This window comes from Drosophila grimshawi, unplaced genomic scaffold, assembly GCF_018153295.1.
Source record: "Drosophila grimshawi isolate 15287-2541.00 unplaced genomic scaffold, ASM1815329v1 contig_1367, whole genome shotgun sequence".
In the NCBI taxonomy this organism is placed as follows: domain Eukaryota; kingdom Metazoa; phylum Arthropoda; class Insecta; order Diptera; family Drosophilidae; genus Drosophila; species Drosophila grimshawi.
Genome location: NW_025062889.1, coordinates 6,954,914 through 6,971,605, shown reverse-complemented (window position 1 = coordinate 6,971,605; position 16,692 = coordinate 6,954,914). Strand labels below are relative to the sequence as shown.

At 41.1% G+C, this 16,692-nt stretch overlaps 3 protein-coding genes, 1 long non-coding RNA gene and 1 other non-coding gene across 5 annotated transcripts; 3 read left to right on the top strand and 2 right to left on the bottom strand.

The window, feature by feature from the left end:
- The first annotated feature begins 1,389 nt into the window (after positions 1-1,389).
- Positions 1,390-3,026, top strand: LOC6559989 (pneumococcal serine-rich repeat protein). Its single transcript, XM_001985936.2, has 3 exons — positions 1,390-1,468; positions 1,532-1,929; positions 1,981-3,026. Exons 2-3 carry the CDS (start codon positions 1,690-1,692, stop codon positions 2,902-2,904), a joined length of 1,164 nt encoding a protein of 387 aa, XP_001985972.1. The 5' UTR covers positions 1,390-1,468; positions 1,532-1,689; the 3' UTR covers positions 2,905-3,026.
- A 358-nt stretch (positions 3,027-3,384) lies between these two features.
- Positions 3,385-8,301, top strand: LOC6559988 (SAM50-like protein CG7639). Its single transcript, XM_001985935.2, has 6 exons — positions 3,385-3,446; positions 3,507-3,576; positions 6,402-6,957; positions 7,029-7,140; positions 7,220-7,778; positions 7,844-8,301. Exons 3-6 carry the CDS (start codon positions 6,443-6,445, stop codon positions 7,993-7,995), a joined length of 1,338 nt encoding a protein of 445 aa, XP_001985971.1. The 5' UTR covers positions 3,385-3,446; positions 3,507-3,576; positions 6,402-6,442; the 3' UTR covers positions 7,996-8,301.
- LOC6560399 (SH3 domain-binding protein 5 homolog) lies at positions 3,941-16,488 on the bottom strand. Its single transcript, XM_001985934.2, has 4 exons — positions 15,968-16,488; positions 6,242-6,304; positions 6,008-6,185; positions 3,941-5,943 (listed from the first exon to the last, which is right to left on the bottom strand). The coding sequence occupies exons 1-4, from the start codon at positions 16,007-16,009 to the stop codon at positions 4,646-4,648; spliced, it is 1,581 nt and encodes a 526-aa protein (XP_001985970.1). The 5' UTR covers positions 16,010-16,488; the 3' UTR covers positions 3,941-4,645.
- Positions 8,343-8,660, bottom strand: LOC116805143. Its single transcript, XR_004365057.1, has 2 exons — positions 8,553-8,660; positions 8,343-8,493 (listed from the first exon to the last, which is right to left on the bottom strand). It is a non-coding gene; the product is annotated as an uncharacterized LOC116805143 (long non-coding RNA).
- On the top strand, positions 13,190-13,271 carry Trnal-aag. Its single transcript has one exon. It is a non-coding gene; the product is annotated as a tRNA-Leu (tRNA).
- Positions 16,489-16,692: the final 204 nt, after the last annotated feature.

Sequence of the window (16,692 nt, the reverse complement as noted above, 5' to 3'; positions counted from 1 at the left end):
ACCTTGACATGGGCTTGCCCCACTCACTGCTTAAAGTCACTGTGTATATGTGTATATGCATGTGTTTGTGCGTGCCTCTGTGTGTGTGTGTGTGTGTGTTGGTTGCCTGAGTGCACCGCAAGTCCATTTAACTTAACTTTGGTCGTACATGATGCACTGGCACTGGTTGGGCTTTTCTCCGTCCTTATTCGCCAGCTGCACCCACCCCATTCGTGCCCCCTTTGTGTTGGCTGTCTCACTGCATCACTCAAACACACAGCCAAATGGTGACAGCAGTGCGTGTCCATATCCCATATGTGTCTGTGTGTGTAAATGTGCATGTATTTGTGTGTGTGTGTGTGCGTGTGTGTGTCACTATGGGCAATGTAATTTGCATGGTCAGCATGCAACGGCGCATTGGCAACAGCAGCAGATGGGCTTTGGGGCGCATGGATATTTAGGGACACGAGACAAAAGGCACAGACGGTGGTGGCACATACTGAGGTCCAAGTCGAGTGTTGGTTGCTTAATTGCATGGCACAGTATTGGCAACTTTTTGTTACCCCAAAATCCAATTGCTGATGCTCCAAAAAGTGTTTTACACTTTACGTCTATCGTTTTCTTAGTGTCACTTTTTAAACACTCATATTAGCTTCTTGTTTCTCTACTCCTGTTAAGTACTAACAGCAACAAGCTCCAATACACAACTTGAAAAACTTGATGACCAGGTGATTTTAGGGTGTGTGTGTTAACGTGGCACAACACATGTTCAGTTATTTTAGTTGGTAACAGCAACGCAGCGAAAGGACGATAAAAAATGCATTGCACAAATGCCGCTACACGCAAAACGTTAAAGATATTTTTTATTGGCTTGCGATTGGAGTTAAAATCATACAATGTACATACCTACAAATATATATATATATATATATATATATACATATGAATCTACTTTAGCAAGAGCTGCTTAAAAAAAAATGGGGAGTACAAATGGTGCACCATTTGCTGCCGCTTTTTATGTTAGGACTATCAAGCGCACGACGAATCATTTGCAAGCGATTTAATTTCAATTGCATGGGCGTTAATCAATGGCAACAAAAGCCAACTGCCACTTTAAAAGCAACAATAAACCCGATGCATCGAAATACGACCAAAAAGGCAGCCAGTCAATTAAATTAGCAAAAGTGCCAAAACAAACAAAAAAGCATCTGTCGAGCAAAAAGCATGGCAAAAAAAGAAAAAATTACGTTTGAATTCGCGCCATAAGAGCGTTGACTAACAGATGCTTACCAACACTGCTTCCATGCCAACTATCGAACGTATATCGAGCAATAATCAGGTCCATCGGCCTGCCACCACAAATGTTTATTACCAGCAGAACTCACAATTTTGCACAATATTTTAAAGAGACTAAACACTTTAAAAAGAAAATATAAATAAATAATGGATACCATGCATTGACATTTGTGGTGCCACTTGACAAGTAATGGTAAGCTACTTGTTAAATTACCAACAAAAAAATGTGTACGAATCTAATTGTTTAACAATTTAGGAAGGCATTTGTATTAATGTACAAAAAAACTCGTAATGTTTAATGCAAAACGTTCGCATGGCAAGCAAGTATTCGAAGCAGATTGAAATAGAGAACTGAACCAAGTTGTTGGAGCCAAATATCGTAATTGTTCGTGGCCAGTAACTAATAAAATCAAAATGAATGGTAATCGTAAATTTAAATCGCTGCGCTTAGTGCGCTTCGGCGATGTGCTTTACGATCAGCAGCGGCGATTAATAATGCTTTGCCGTTCCTGCCAACGGCATTATCTATCACTGGACGCATTCCAAGCGCACCTCATCAAATGCGGTGCCATAAAGCACATTGTGACGTCGATTGACGAACTGCAGTACGACGAGGAGAGGCGAGAGTCGAGACTAATAAATGGCAAGCAAGAGGTGGGTCGTAGTAACCAACAAACCAAAAAGCGCTAAAATGCCTTTTTCCAGATGTTCATTTACGAACCAGATGCTGTGCGCAATGGCGTCGACTGTAACATCGATTGGGAAGCTGAGCTGGAGGATCCCCGCTGGTATACAGATGACAATCGAATGCTGCCGACGAAAGCAAAACAATCGCCCACCAATGCCAAAGAGAACGTCGATGAGATTCGCACACGCAATCAGACAGCCAAGGCAATCGAAAGGGAAACGCAAAATGTAAAGCAGGCGCCCAAAAAGCCACAACAGCAGCAGCAAGAGCAACAATTGTCGCAACCGTCGCCCGCCAAACGAATGCGGCATTCAACGCCAAAGCGCACCATTCTCACAAACCAAAAACAACAGCATAAAACACGCGCCAGCCTCGATATACCCAAGGCGAAAAATGATGTTTATGTGGTGCAGAATATTATTGAAGATCTCAGGGGACTGGATGCATTGGCAACAGCGCGTGCTGTGAGCACATCAACAACAACAGCATCATGTAAAGCATCCACAACAGCATCCTGTAAAGCATCCACAACAGCATCATGTAAAGCATCCACAACAGCAGCATGTAAAGCAACAACAACAACATGTGAAGCAAGAACAGCAGCAGCATGTAAAGCAATAACAACAACATACGAAGCAAGAACAGCAGCAGCATGTAAAGCAACAACAGCAACATGTGAAGCAGCAGCAACAACAGCAGCAGCAACAAATAAACCCACAGTTGTCAACAGTACTGCGAATGGCGACACACAACAAATACTTAACAAGCTGCGCGCTTGTGGCGTCGAAGTCAAGCGCCGCAATACGCGAGAGACGCTCGATGCGTCTGGCGCTGATGCGGCGACGTTGGCCAAAAAGCAGCAAGCACTCGATATAATGCGTAAGCTGCAATCGAATGGTATCCAGTGCACCAAATTGAATAATGCCCGAAAAGGCATCTAGCAAATTACGTGTAATTTTTTTTAAAATGCATCTGAAACGTGCCCACGCATCCCTAGTTGTAGTACAGTTACTTTAAGCACTTGTGAATACACATTGATCGAAATTGGTCTATACAAAAATCATTTTAAATATTGTAAATCGCAAGGTGGCTGCATTGAATTCAATTTTTTATATCATTTAGGAAAAACTTTGAAACAGCTGTTGTAAGCAAATAGAGATGCGCATCTCCATAGTTGTCAGTCACAGCACGCACTTACATTGCCATCTCTAATTTAGAGATGAGCAATTGGGAACATTTACTGGATTAGTTTGGAGCCCATTAGCTGCTTAAGCTTGTACTTATTAGTATCAGTCGCAATTTTTCGTAAACTATACGACGTTAAACACATTTGTTATCATTAATTACATTCATATATACTGTTTTCAAAATGTAATTGGCGCACTGCTAACAACATTTGAGCGAATGTTAAAGCTTAGGGTGCCCAAAGCTGAAGCTGTTAGTGAAACATTCATTAGTCGCACGCGTGCGTTTCTAGTCGAAAGTAATTTAGTTAAAAATTTGCTGGCAAAGAGGCGCCTTTTAATTTATTTATATTTTATAGATTCGTAGCACAAACCCGCCAATTTCGAACGTCGCGTGTGGCTAACGAGCTTGGGAGGCACGCAAAACAGGTAAGTGTACTGATACTTATTGGCTTACATAATTTTTTTTTGGCCTGCTGCGGACCAAAATTTTGTTTTGCATTTATAGATTTGTGTCAAAATGCAGGCACAAAATGACATCATACTTTGGGAATAGTTTCTTTTGTCAGTTGCTCGAGAAAGGTCTTGTGATCTGTGTGTGGGAGTGGAATTTTAAGACCCCAGACATAATTTCGTTATGCTGAATAAATTCCAGCAGTGATAACATATTGTTTACAGAGGCGGATATCAAAACCGGTTCAAATTAAGCTTCTAATCTATCAGCCAAAATCCAAAGCAGAATCCCAGACAAGTTTTTATTTAAATTAAAATGTAAATTTTTATTTTTAAATGGAAATTGTAATTTCAACTACACAGAGAAGTACTCGCATTTATAACTCATATTCAGCTTATGCGCATTCTTCGCGATATTTGAGAAATTTGCTTAAATGGCTAATTGAATTCGTATTTGTTATTTTCTGTTGCATTTCTCATTTCAAACGAGTGCCGTTTTTTTGTTTTTTTGCTTCAATCTTGTTTATTTTAATGCGTTATTTTAGGCTAAACTATTTAGTGCATGTGCCCAATTATCTGATTTCTCTTTAATTAGTAAGTGGCTTATTTTTTCAGTATTTTTGTTTTAAACATTAACTTAAAACTGCTTATTTGTTTAGTGCCTGGCTTTTCACTTTTCATTTCTTTTTACAATTTTCAATAAGTTTGCAATCACATAAAAGGACATCAATAAGTTTAATATTAACACGCAGGACACTCGGAACAATTACTCAACATTTACGATAATTTAATATTATAATATATATATATATACGAAAAATAGAAGTGGATATATATATATATATTTATGTTATATATATATATAAGTGATAGGCATTGTGTACTCAATATTCAGTGTTGTGAACTAAATGCGATTCTCTTTGCTGCATTCACAAACATTTTACAATTCATTTAATATAAACAAACTTTTAAGTTGATATTAGAGTTTTGAGAGTTGTTGTTGTTGTTTCTGTTGTTGCTGCTGCTGCTTCTGCTGCTGTTGCTGTTATTCGAGGGAGCGACGTCGCAGTTGCCGCCGTACACTGCCCATGGCGGCGCTGCTGCGATCGAGCAGCTCATTGGAGAGTCTCGCGAGCAGCGGCAACTCACGCATGGAAACATTCACCGATGGCAGCGGCGCCAGCTGCTGCTGTAGCTTCTTAATGCTGCTATCGTTGGGCTGTTGCTGATGACGATGCTGCTGCTGCTGCTGATGATGATGCTGCTGCTGCTGATGATGTTGCTTCTGCTGCTGTTGATGATGCTGTGGCGTCACGGGCAGACTGTGATGCACATTCATTGATACGGCGGCGGTGTTTATTTTAATCACAACATCCCTGGCATCCACCTCATCCACATCGCTGTGGCGCTTGGAGGCCTCGGCACCCAGTGAATCGGGTCGCTGCTCTGTGGATTTCTGCAACTGATGCTTGGCAGCCTCCTTGAGCATCATGAGATGATCAAGTTTGTCAACGGTTGCCTTTAGTTCGTGCTCCCACACATCGTTCTGTTGCTGGCCGTCGCCGCCTTCGATGGGTCGCACTGCGAGTATTTTGACCTTTTGGCGCAACGCCTCCAGTTGGCGTTCGTCGACAACGCCGCGCAGATCGTTGCCCAGCGCTGCCTCATCGTAATCGCGCACATTATCCTCCTCGCCCTCCTCTTCGAACTCATCCTCCGTTTCAACAGCGGATGGGGTGGCAGCGGGTGTTGCACTGCCCGCTCCCAGAGACATTTGGCTGCCCGCTATCGATGGATAGTCACATTTCTCCAGCTCCAGATGGAAGTCGGGCAGCGATGGCAACGCACTCGATGTTGGTGTATTCAGTTCGGCGCCGACGCCCGGCTCTCGAGGTCCTGGCGGTGGCGGGGAGTTGCTTAACGCCGGATAATCGCCACGCTGCCGATGTATGTCCTCGCTGATGCGCTCCAAATTGCGCAACGCCGTGGAATATGTCGCCTTGGCACTGGCCACCTGCTGCTGCAGCTCCTGGATTCGATTCTTTTGTGTTTGCAGCTGATCTTGGCACACCTGCTTCTCCTCAAAGTACGGTCGGGATTTGTTTATGCTGCGCCTGAAGCGATCCTCGAGCTGCTGTAACTTTTGCTCGGCGGTGTGAAAGAGTCGCGTTCGTCGCTGATGCTCCGCATGGCAGTCGGCCTTCTGTTTCTCGGCATCCATCACCTTCTGGGTGGCATGATTCAGCATCTCCTGCCAGGCATTGTCGAACTGCCATTCGTGTGAATTGGACATGAATCGCTGCTCGGCCAGCGCCACAGTCTCCTTGGCGGCTGCATGGATCTCTGCAAGAGTGCATTTTGGTCGACTTTAGCTGCAGTTCAGTTTGTTTTTAGATTTCTGACTTACCATTGGCTCGCTGAAATTTGACAGCGGCCTGTTGGCATTCAATTTGCGCCTGGCGCGCCTTGTCCAGCGACTCGTGGTAAGGACGCGCCTTCTCAATGCAATTCCCTAGCTTCTTGGAGGAGAGTTTCAAGCGGCGCGTCGACTCATTCAACAGTATGCGAAATGTTGAGTTGGCCTCCTAAAAAATTGAATGAGTTAAGAGTGCTTTTGATGGGAATTACAATTTTCTTTTACCTCCAATTCAATTTCGAGTTTATTAATCTCATCCGTAGCACTATTGAGATTCTCCAGTTCAATCTGCAAAACAAATAGATATCAAATTTATGGTTAAGGATTGTTCAAATAGAAATATTATATTAATTATGATGTTGAATGTATATTTCTTTCATTGCAGCTTTTGCCAACCAATCAACCACCAGCAATAACAAGTACAAAATGCCAAAATCGCCAGCTGGCGGTCCCATGCCCAAGGATCCAAATAGCAAATATGATTTGGGCAAAATATCAGCGCGTGTGGATCGGGTGAATGTTAGCGGATTGCTGCGCACCCACAATGACTATGTGCAGCGGGCGGCGGAGGGCCTGTTCAAGGCGGACAACTTTCAGTCGATGATGCTCGAGGCGATGGCAGCCAAATCGTATCTGCATGAGCTGGGCATCTTCAAGGATGTCTCCGTGCACATCGACATCAGTCGTGGGGCCGATGCGACGCCGCAGGGCTACGAGGTGACCCTCAAAGGCAACGAATACACACGCATCATGGGCTCGGCGGGCACAGAGATTGGCCAGAACGAGGGCTCGCTGCGCACCGAGCTGACCATACCGAACATCTTGGGACGCGGCGAGAGCATCTCGCTGCAGGGCAGCTACAGCAGCAGCCGAGCCAACGATGTACAGCTGAAGTTCTGGAAGCCCTTCTTTCATACCCGCTTTCGCGAGAATCGACCCGAGTCAGTAATCGATTATATAATCAAATCGGAGCAGTTGGAGTTAATTGGTGTCTATATTTATGTTTCTATAGAGTATCGTTCAGCGTGTTTCGACAAACGGATCGCTTCAACATCAGCTCATTTCAGACCACCAACTTGGGCTACCTGATTGACTTCAGTGCACACACTATGCTCGGCGTCGATGTAAGTTTATTTCTGGATAACCATAATCTATAATCCCTCTATAAATATATATCTATATATATATATCTGGCTTGCACAGCTCACACACTCGCTGCAGTATGAGAATTCGATAAGGGACCTGGGTTTGTTGAACAAATCGGTGCCGTTTGCCATACGGGATCATAGTGGACCCAAATTGGCATCGCTGCTGCGTTATTCCCTGGTCTTTGACAATCGGGATAACAATGTGTTTCCCACCCGTGGCATTATGTTGAAGTCCGTCAACGAGTATTGCGGCCTGGGTGGCAATGTGGCATACACCAGCAGCATGGCGCATGGGGAGATGAATGTGCCGCTATTTGCGGGTTTGGTGGCACAGTTCTGTGGCCGTGTTGGCGTCATGAAGGAGACCAAAAAGACAACGGTGCTGCCCATTAACAATCTATTCTATTGCGGCGGCCCGCTAACGTTGCGTGGCTTCGAGTATGGCTGCGCCGGACCCGTTGTCGAGGGCACGCCCATCGGTGCTCAGACCTTTTGGTGTACGGGCGCCCATCTGTGGACACCGCTACCCTTTGCGGGCGTCTTCAAGGGACTCGCTAGTCATTTCCGTATGCATTTCTTCTACAATATGGGCAATAGCAATGCATTTACAACAGGTATGGATTGTTCACTCTTTTTAATAAGAAAATATGTAACTGATTCTTAAATCACCCCTTTCCAGATAACATGCGCAGCGCCTATGGCTTGGGTTTGGCCATCAAGCTGGCGGAGCGTGCCCGCATCGAGCTGAACTACTGCATCCCGTTGAGTCGTCAGGCGACTGACAAGGCCTCGAATGGTTTCCAGCTTGGCATTGGCTACGAGTTCGTCTAAATTTCAAAGTTAACAACTATCGAAATACAATATGTACTTAGCTGTATAGAGGCCCCCTTTGAGATGATGATAATGCTGATGATGCTGATACAAATGTAGCTGCCCAACAAATTAGTCACCTTTCATTTTTAAACTACGATCTACTCTTATTTTGTTGTATTCTTCTTTCTGTTAATGCATTTCCGTTATTGCATCCTATTAAATTTACTTGTAAACAGCAAAACCTATTAAGTATAGTTTCTAAGTGTATATACAAAAACAAACAAAAAACTGTAAAACCAATAAAAAAAAATTACAAAAAAAAAAGATTGTTAAACGATATAAAATGTTTTTTAAGTGTATAAAAAAAAGGAATGTCGTTTATATAGATATAGTAAAGGATCCGCCAAGCAATGAAGTAGTCGCGTAACCTTCGTGGAGTGAAACAAAACGTGCTTTTGCTCTCGCCCCAATGTGGACATGAAATTTGCCTGTTGAGCAGCGAATTCCAAAGCAAACCTAGGGGCACACAAACATACTAACAAAAATTCTAAGGAAAAAGCCAAATTCTTCTCTACCTGCCTCTCTTCTCTCTCTCTCTCCACTGCGATTCGAACCCACGACTGCGACAGGAAATAATCGTCAGAGAGCGTAGCAACGTAGCTCAACGCAGAACGCCATGCCAACATCAATAAACACGCAAGCAGAGCAACCATTTAACATAGCAGCGCAAAGCTGTAAATTAACATTTGTTATGGCAATGCCCTTTACAGAGAATGATGTGAAATGTTAAGCAGTCAAATATTGCATAAATGCCATGGGAAATTTACTCAATCGAAGATTGCCATTATTTCTGGCTGTTATTTGTTTTTGGGTTTTCTTGCTAATTTATTTGAAATTCCCATATGTATAATGCAGCTGTCGGCGGGCGTGCACCAGCCAAACAAGCAGCAGCAACAACAACGTATATTGCCACGGATCGGTGAACTGAACTCAACTGCATGCAGTTACAGTTTTATGTTTTGGTCAAAAGGAAAACAAAACAAAACAGAAAAAAAAAGATTCAAACTGGTTTTAATTATCATATTTTCGGACGGATCGTTGTCTGTATACACACACATAGGAGATGATGGGTGTGCGTATGTTTTATTGTAGCAGCTTTTATTAAGCTTGTCCCAGTTTGATTTTTATCGTGTTGTGTTCGTTGGACATTTCTTCGCATGCCGGATACCAGCAAGGGGCAGGCAAAGGTAATCACATGCATGTGTGTGCGTGCGTGTGTGTGTGTGTAGTGTGGAACGAAGCAGAGCATCGTAGGGCAGAGTCTGGATGGAGACTGATTGATTTAAAATGCCCAGACGAACAAGGTGGGGGGATCAGCGGGGGAGCACTTAAGTTTTCGACCGGTTTCCAGTTTAGCTTTTTGGCTGTGTGTGTGTGTTGTTGTGGCCCCTAAAAACCAGTTTCGTCGTAAACTACGCTGCAGAAATTTGAAGCAGTTGAACTTTCCAGGAATTTTTGCTGGCATCGCGCGATGATGCCACAACGGAGGAACACACAAAAGGGCACACAACTTATCGTCTGGCTTGGCTTTGTGCAAAGTGCAAAAAGCCTGTTAATTAAAAGTTTTTACTTGCATTTGTTTTTCAACAATTTTAATGTGCACAGCATGCAACAGTAAACAAACAACTGAATACAAGTAAAATGTTACTTGGCAAACAAACACGCCCCCTACCGGCGATGCATACGATGCACTAATTGAATCCAATTCCAATCGTGTGCGACGGCCCCAAAAGAGGCAAAGACCTTTTCGAATAAAATACAATACGAAGAATATATTTTTATTGACAACAATCCAGCAGAGTCAATGAATATTCCGACGTCGTTTGACATCATAAAATGTTTATGACATTGCAATTGAATTGTACCAAAAAGAAGAAGCAGGAAAAACACCAAACAGATAAATTGTTCAGCAAGCTGCGCAGCCAACCAGCAAGCAGCAAGCAGCTGTACTTATGGCAATGAGTACGCAAAAATATTTGATTATCTGGGAGCAGGCAAATAATTACTTATTGAATGACGGAATGACGTCCCAGAATTTTACAAACATATACAAATATCCACATGTACATAGCTACAAAAATATTTGCGCAATGCCTACTTAAAAAAAAAACATCAGAAAAAAGTATACAAAAAAAAAGAGATAAAAAAGTACCGTTTATTATTCAATTGGGAATGTGAGCTGAGTGATGACGATTTAAGGAAAGTATAAGAAATAATGTTATTACTAGAGAAAATGGTGTCGAGAATGATACTCTTCTAGAAATTGAGAAACTAACCTGAATTATTGATTAATTGACAAATACGTCAGCGCAGCTGTCGAAATGTGAAATGTTAAAATGTTAAAGCGTCTTCTCAACCCACAAATAGGGTCAAAATCACATGGAAACCGAACAGAACCGACGTCAAATAATGTTTGCAAATCACGCGATGTGCTGACGTTTTTTCTTCTTCTTTTTTGTTGTTGCATTTGTCAGGGTCGTTGTTGAATGAAAGGTGCGCAACGCAAAGGGACACAAACCATATATAAATCAAATGAAGAAGGTTAAAAACGAGCGTAGCACGAAGCACGACCAACTTAAATTATCCAAATTAAAAGGTCATTGCGAGATGACGTGTTTCCAAATCAACCCCCATCCCCCCCACCTCCCTCTCCTACTACCCCTTCGCGAAGAGTGAGCTTTACAGGACAGACTGACAGACAAGTGGGCGCCCAACACAAACGACTCAAACAGGCCATAAAGTTGATTACGTCGTCGTCGCCATCTCTTTTGGCCATTTGCAAAGATGACTGACAACCGCCAACTGACAACTAACTAACAGAGTTGTGTCAACTTTTGGGATTTATGGTCACATTGCGCTTTTCTCCCCAAGTTTTATGGAGAGTTCATTTTGTTCACGGTTCTTGATTCGGGAAACTGGTTCATTTGTACACTCAAAAATTAAGCAGACTTTAACAGACTCAAAGCTTTGCTTCTCCCGCGTTGCAGTAATACTTTCAGGCATAAATAAGAATCGCTGAAAAAGGATTTTTGTTCTTGAACTTGACCCCATTTGTAATGAATGAATATCTAACAAATTTGGTTACTTATACAAATATTTATATGGAATAAAATGTTGAACCGAGGCAAACAGGCAAACTACTCAGCTTGGGTAATGCCTTGAGGAATTATTGTTCAATGCATTACGCACTTCCACTTATCATTAGCAGATTAGCTTGCCCCATACTGCAGCACAGAGCAGTTGAGGACACACCCCGCGAAACGCAAAGTGGCAATGACGCCAGAAAGCGAGTACGCGGCTACTGCAAAGTGGCGTGATGCTTGCTATGTGGCACAGGACTCGCCCAGTGACGATTACAACTAAAGCCTGACCTGACCCGACATGACCTAGTTCTGTGGTGGCCTCGCACCAGCAACAGGGAAGCGCTGCGTAAACATTTGGAAAAGTCAGAACGAAAGAAAGGAAATGCGAGCCGTAAAAGCCATGGAAGCCGTATATTCATCGATTTGCCTTGTGTAATACAGGAACAGGAAACAGGAACAAGAACAGAAACTGACACGTGGCAGGTATGTGCGCCCAAGAGGACATTCAACTTTAAGAAGTTCCACAAAGTTCGAGCTAAATCTAACTTACCAAAAATAATAAAAGCAAACACAACTCGCATATCTGCATATTTATTGAGGGCAGATCTGAGCTATGCGGCTAGGCTAATAGAAAGTTTAGCTCTGCCTGAAGTGGGCTGTGACTGGCTAAAACAAAAATGTGGCTCAAGCCAAACTAGCTCAAGTGTTGCCATTGCTATTGTTGTCGTCGTTGAAAGTGTTGTTATATAAAACAATAACAAAAACTAAAACTAAAACAGGGTAAGGCACACGTGCGGCGCCTCTGGCAGCCCCAAAAAAACAAAACCAGCGTTGCTTGACTCAAAACGCAATTGACCGCAACAATTTTAATTAGCCCAAAAGCCAAAAATTCAAACAAAGTTATGTCAACAGATGCGAGACAATGGGAAAAATATGATTGTGAATAATGCAAATCTAAGATAAACTACTTGTTTACAAGTCAAACAATACAGATAAAATTCACTTTTGTTGCTTCAAGCTGAGTTTCAGCATCAGATTAGATTAGAAAACAAAGAAAGCTAAAAAAAAAATAAGTAGAATTTGTACTTAACATACTTTAAATTTCACATAAACCAAACAAGAATGTTTACTTTTTTAAGCCACTATTAACTTGAATGAATTTTCCAATTGACCAATTGACCTCTAAACTTTAAACCAAAACCTGTTAGGAAAAAACATCTGTTAAAATTGACAACTTGAAGCAATCGAACTTCTAATGGCCTTTGAGACAAGTTAATGACATTGTTTAATGATAAGATTCTCTTCTGATATGGCTGAGCATATTGTTAGCGACAAGTCGCTAGAGAGCGGAAACAGATATTTTGTTGGTTTCGGTTTGGTTGGCCAGATTTCTTGCCATTGAAATTTCTTTGCAGCAAATAAACAAATATCAAATAAAATCTTAACAAAATTGTTGAGCTTTTCGCTTGCGGCAATAGCAATTAATTAATTGTTATGAAAATATTCAAACAATAAATGCAAATGATGTGCGGTAACCGCCGGCTTTTGCCATAGGCTTTTTTTGTGGTTATGCATCACTGAAGAGCCAAGATGATAATGATAATGATAATGATAATGATGATGATGATTATGATGAAGGGGGCACCTCTGAGTGCTTGTGCCGGAGATGCCGTCAAATAAATGAATACAACAAACAACAAGCAAACGGCACAAAATAATTGCAAAGCAGCTTTAAGCCGACTGAAAGATACTCTAGAAATAGATACAAATAGACACAGCTGATGCAAAACATTATAAATAACAAAATGGTCAGTTAATAATTGAAAATTATAAATTGCGATTAAGCAAATAATACATTGATTGTGGTATTGATTGCCACATTGGGTTCAAGTTGGCTCGTTGTTGCAAGTGCAAAGCAAATACGAATGTGTTGCGTGTGTTATTTGTTTGTTTGCCCCGTGTAAATATGTAGTTGCAACAGTATTGCTACAATTGCCGGCTATTAATAACCGGGCCAAGTGCCAAGTGTGACAAAGTATAGGGTATTTTGGTGGCTCGATCGGCTGTTTGGTAGCGTGGCCGAGTGGTCTAAGGCGCTGGTTTAAGGCACCAGTCTCCTCGGAGGCGTGGGTTCGAATCCCACCGCTGCCAACTTTGAGCTTCTTTTTTTGTGTGGCAAATTGAATAATAAACTGAATATAATTGCGACCCTCGAAAGATTCAAAGTAGAATTTTATATTTTATACTTCAAGCCACAGCAATCGTTGAGTGATTTACACATAGATATAGATATATATATAAATATCTACATTCATAGGTGATTTGACAAGCAAGCTTTATGTGTGAATCATTAGTGTTTGTCGTGTTCTCTAAGTCGTCTCACCTTGCTAACAAATATGGCGTCTTTTATTAGTCATTAGCATAAATTTTCTTATTTATGGCTAAAATTTCCTGTGTTAATCAAATTATCAAGTGGAACAAGGTAAAATGCTGATATTGCACACGAACTCAGTTTCACAAGAAATTATTTGGCAGTTTTTTATTATCTTCTATTGGTAATCAATTCCGCGATTCGATACAGCTCGAATTTTGTAGCCTAAGCAGAAATTAATAATATATATAAGTATACATATATATATATTTCTTAATAACTATGAATTATTTTCTGTTACATCAATTCAATTTGTGGGATTAAGTAATATGCAGCTTTCACATATATTTTCAGGTAAATTTGGCAACTGCTATCGCGATATCAGCGATAAGTTTGCACTAATTGTACAGCTCACGATGAAGAAAGTTTTGATACCCCAAAAAAACTCCCCACGCAAATGACTAAACATTGTCGCGTGTGTGGGAGTGAGACAGATAAAGGCAGACAGAGAGAGAGAGAGAGCGAGTCAGCGATGTGTGCCTGACATAAAAACCAATTCTATCAAGCGCAAATATAAATAGTGGAACAGCTGTCCAAATCGGAGATAAAGCTATAGAAGAAGCCTTAATGTTGATAGCTGTCTTTGTCTGTCGTACGCGCCGCAGACGTCATCGCGTATTTTGCACTCTATCTCTGTGTCAGAAAGTCTATGTATAAACATGTTAACTCATTTCCCTCTCCATCACTCTCTCTCTCTCTCTCTCTCCCTCTCTCCGATAAGACAAAGGCGCAGCTAAATTGCACGCGCTATTAATTTAATTGATAAACTTACAGGGAACTAGCAACAACAACAACAAACCGGCTTAAAACGGGGAAGTGCTGCATAAGACATAGAAACAACAAAGTCACAGTGTATAAAAGAATAATAAATATACATATTGTATGCACATACGTACATAAGTATGCACGAGTATATTTTCTTTTGTTTAAAGCTTATTTGGCAATATTTACGTATATTCGCAATTTATACGGAATAACGAGTTTTTTCATTTCGATTTATTTTGCTTGTTTTGGCGAGGCTTCCAATGTGTACATAAATTGGCAAATGAATAAATTCTCTCACATCCTCACACACACACACACACACAAACGTATTTATAGACATTACAAACGTTCCAATCAAAAATCACATGCCTCCCATCAATCGGTTTTGTTTTTGTTAATCTTTTTACGCAGCGTGGGATATTTTTCTTTGCTTTATTTTTACTCTCCAACTGTGTTTGGTTGGGCATAAAAATAGACGAATGCCTGTGTGGGAAATTATTGGTACTTGTTGGGAATTTTATTTATCAAGTTTTGTTTTTTCAATTATATTTTTACAAATTGTATTGCAACGAATCATAACCAGTAAATCACACAACACATCAATACATAAGAAATAATAATAATAATAAAAATAAAACTAAAAACAACAAAACAAAGAGCAAACCTAGCTTAATTAATGCAAACTGCGCACGCGGCTTTCAAAGTCGAATGAAAGAAACAGGCAAAATATTTGCGCATTTGTTTTCATCTGCTTGCGTCGGCGTTTTGGCATTTTACCCGCTATATATTAATTTTATGCATGCCTTTGCTCTTCCTCACATTCCCCTCAGCGAGTTTTGTTTGCTCTTCCACATTTCCACTCTTTGAGTCGTAGTACCTGAGACTGACCAGAGTAACAATATGCACACATACCCACACCCAAAGACAAAGAGGACAAGTGTGTAAATAGAATATGCATGAATGTAAGTCTCAAATTACGCACAAAGCGTAAAAAGCAATTACTTGGAAGAGGCAGCAAGACAAACACACTTGACAAGGACATGGACATTTGACATTGTGCGCGTGAAAAAGGGACAGCGAAGAAGAAGAGAGGATGTCTCTGTAGCGTCTCTGGAAATGCGCAGAGACAGCTGTTTTGTCAGTAAAAATTTCCATGAATATGGAAACAGTTCAATTAAAGGAAGCCCACAATTTGTGCAATCGAGTGGCAAAATAAAAATATAAAAAATAGATTTGTATTATTGTTTAGACAACAAAATGTAGCGAAGCGTAAAAGCGACGCATGCAATAAAACGAATTAAAATGTAAATGTAAAACACACAGTGCAATGAATAAATAACTAACGGTGCTTTCCTGTGAGAGACTATGACAACTGGCAAACTAATTAATAGTGAAGGGGAGAAGGATAGAGAAAGACAGAGAGAGAGACACACACATACACACACACACAAAGAGAGCGTCACAGCAACGACAACCGCTTACAAAACAATAACAATAAAGCGAGTCAAGGCAACAACAGCTGAGCATTTTATTGTTGTTGCTCTGCGCTTGTCACTGCCTGGCACCCAGTGTATTGACCAAGGGTGCAGGTGAAGGGGTGGGTCGCAGAGGGGGGCAGACACGTGCATTTTTGGCATTTGGCTTGGCTCACCTGAATTTGCGGGTCCAGCTCGCTGTCTTCAGTGTTGGACATTTTGCACAACGTACGATTTGCTTTTAGCGCGATTGCCAATTCCACACAACAATTTTAGATTGTGACAGCGTTTCAATTTAAATAATTTTCACTTTTGTCTCCACAGCTCGCACAGCGCCTTTTTTTTCAATTAGTTTGCATTTGCATTTTCACTTACATTAATCATTTTTATTTCATGATTTGCTACTTTGATTGGATAGATTATAATTTAGCATTAATCACATGGGTGTGTAATCGTAATCGTCTGTGCTGAGAATAATATATGCAAATACTTTTCACATGGGAAATTTTGTGAAATAATAAACAATAAAATAATAGTATTTGTTGTACTGTATTAGAGAGACAGAGAGAGAAAGAGAGACGCGCACGAATTTAACCACGAATATACATGAGGAGAGATATGAATAATTGTAGACACACACACTTCTATTATTGTTGTTGTTATTCCTTTCGTTATAAATGCTACAGACTATCTTAAAATTATTGGAGCGTCCGAACGCGGTGTAGGTGAAAAGCTGACTCAATGTGGTCGCAAATGGCTTGTCCGCAAATACTGGTAAGTGCCATATATATCGATATCTCTCGATACATCTAACAGCACACTGTTAAGTGTGGAGTACTTATGTTGCGAGCTCTCGTGTGGAGTAGACAGTTAGCGAGAAGTATTGCTGTAAAGGGTGGAG

Bases quoted from the DNA above. Each gene is read 5' to 3' on its own strand.
- LOC6559988 (XM_001985935.2), top strand. From the start codon at position 6,443: ATGCCAAAATCGCCAGCTGGCGGTCCCATGCCCAAGGATCCAAATAGC. The intron at 6,958-7,028 runs GTCAGTAATCGA...ATGTTTCTATAG, and splicing joins TTTCGCGAGAATCGACCCGA to AGTATCGTTCAGCGTGTTTC. The intron at 7,779-7,843 runs GTATGGATTGTT...ACCCCTTTCCAG, and splicing joins TAGCAATGCATTTACAACAG to ATAACATGCGCAGCGCCTAT.
- LOC6559989 (XM_001985936.2), top strand. From the start codon at position 1,690: ATGAATGGTAATCGTAAATTTAAATCGCTGCGCTTAGTGCGCTTCGGC. The intron at 1,930-1,980 runs GTGGGTCGTAGT...GCCTTTTTCCAG, and splicing joins TAATAAATGGCAAGCAAGAG to ATGTTCATTTACGAACCAGA.
- LOC6560399 (XM_001985934.2), bottom strand. From the start codon at position 16,009: ATGTCCAACACTGAAGACAGCGAGCTGGACCCGCAAATTCAG. The intron at 6,305-15,967 runs GTGAGCCAAGCC...TTTGTTTTGCAG, and splicing joins AGCTGGACCCGCAAATTCAG to ATTGAACTGGAGAATCTCAA. The intron at 6,186-6,241 runs GTAAAAGAAAAT...TCAATTTTTTAG, and splicing joins AACTCGAAATTGAATTGGAG to GAGGCCAACTCAACATTTCG.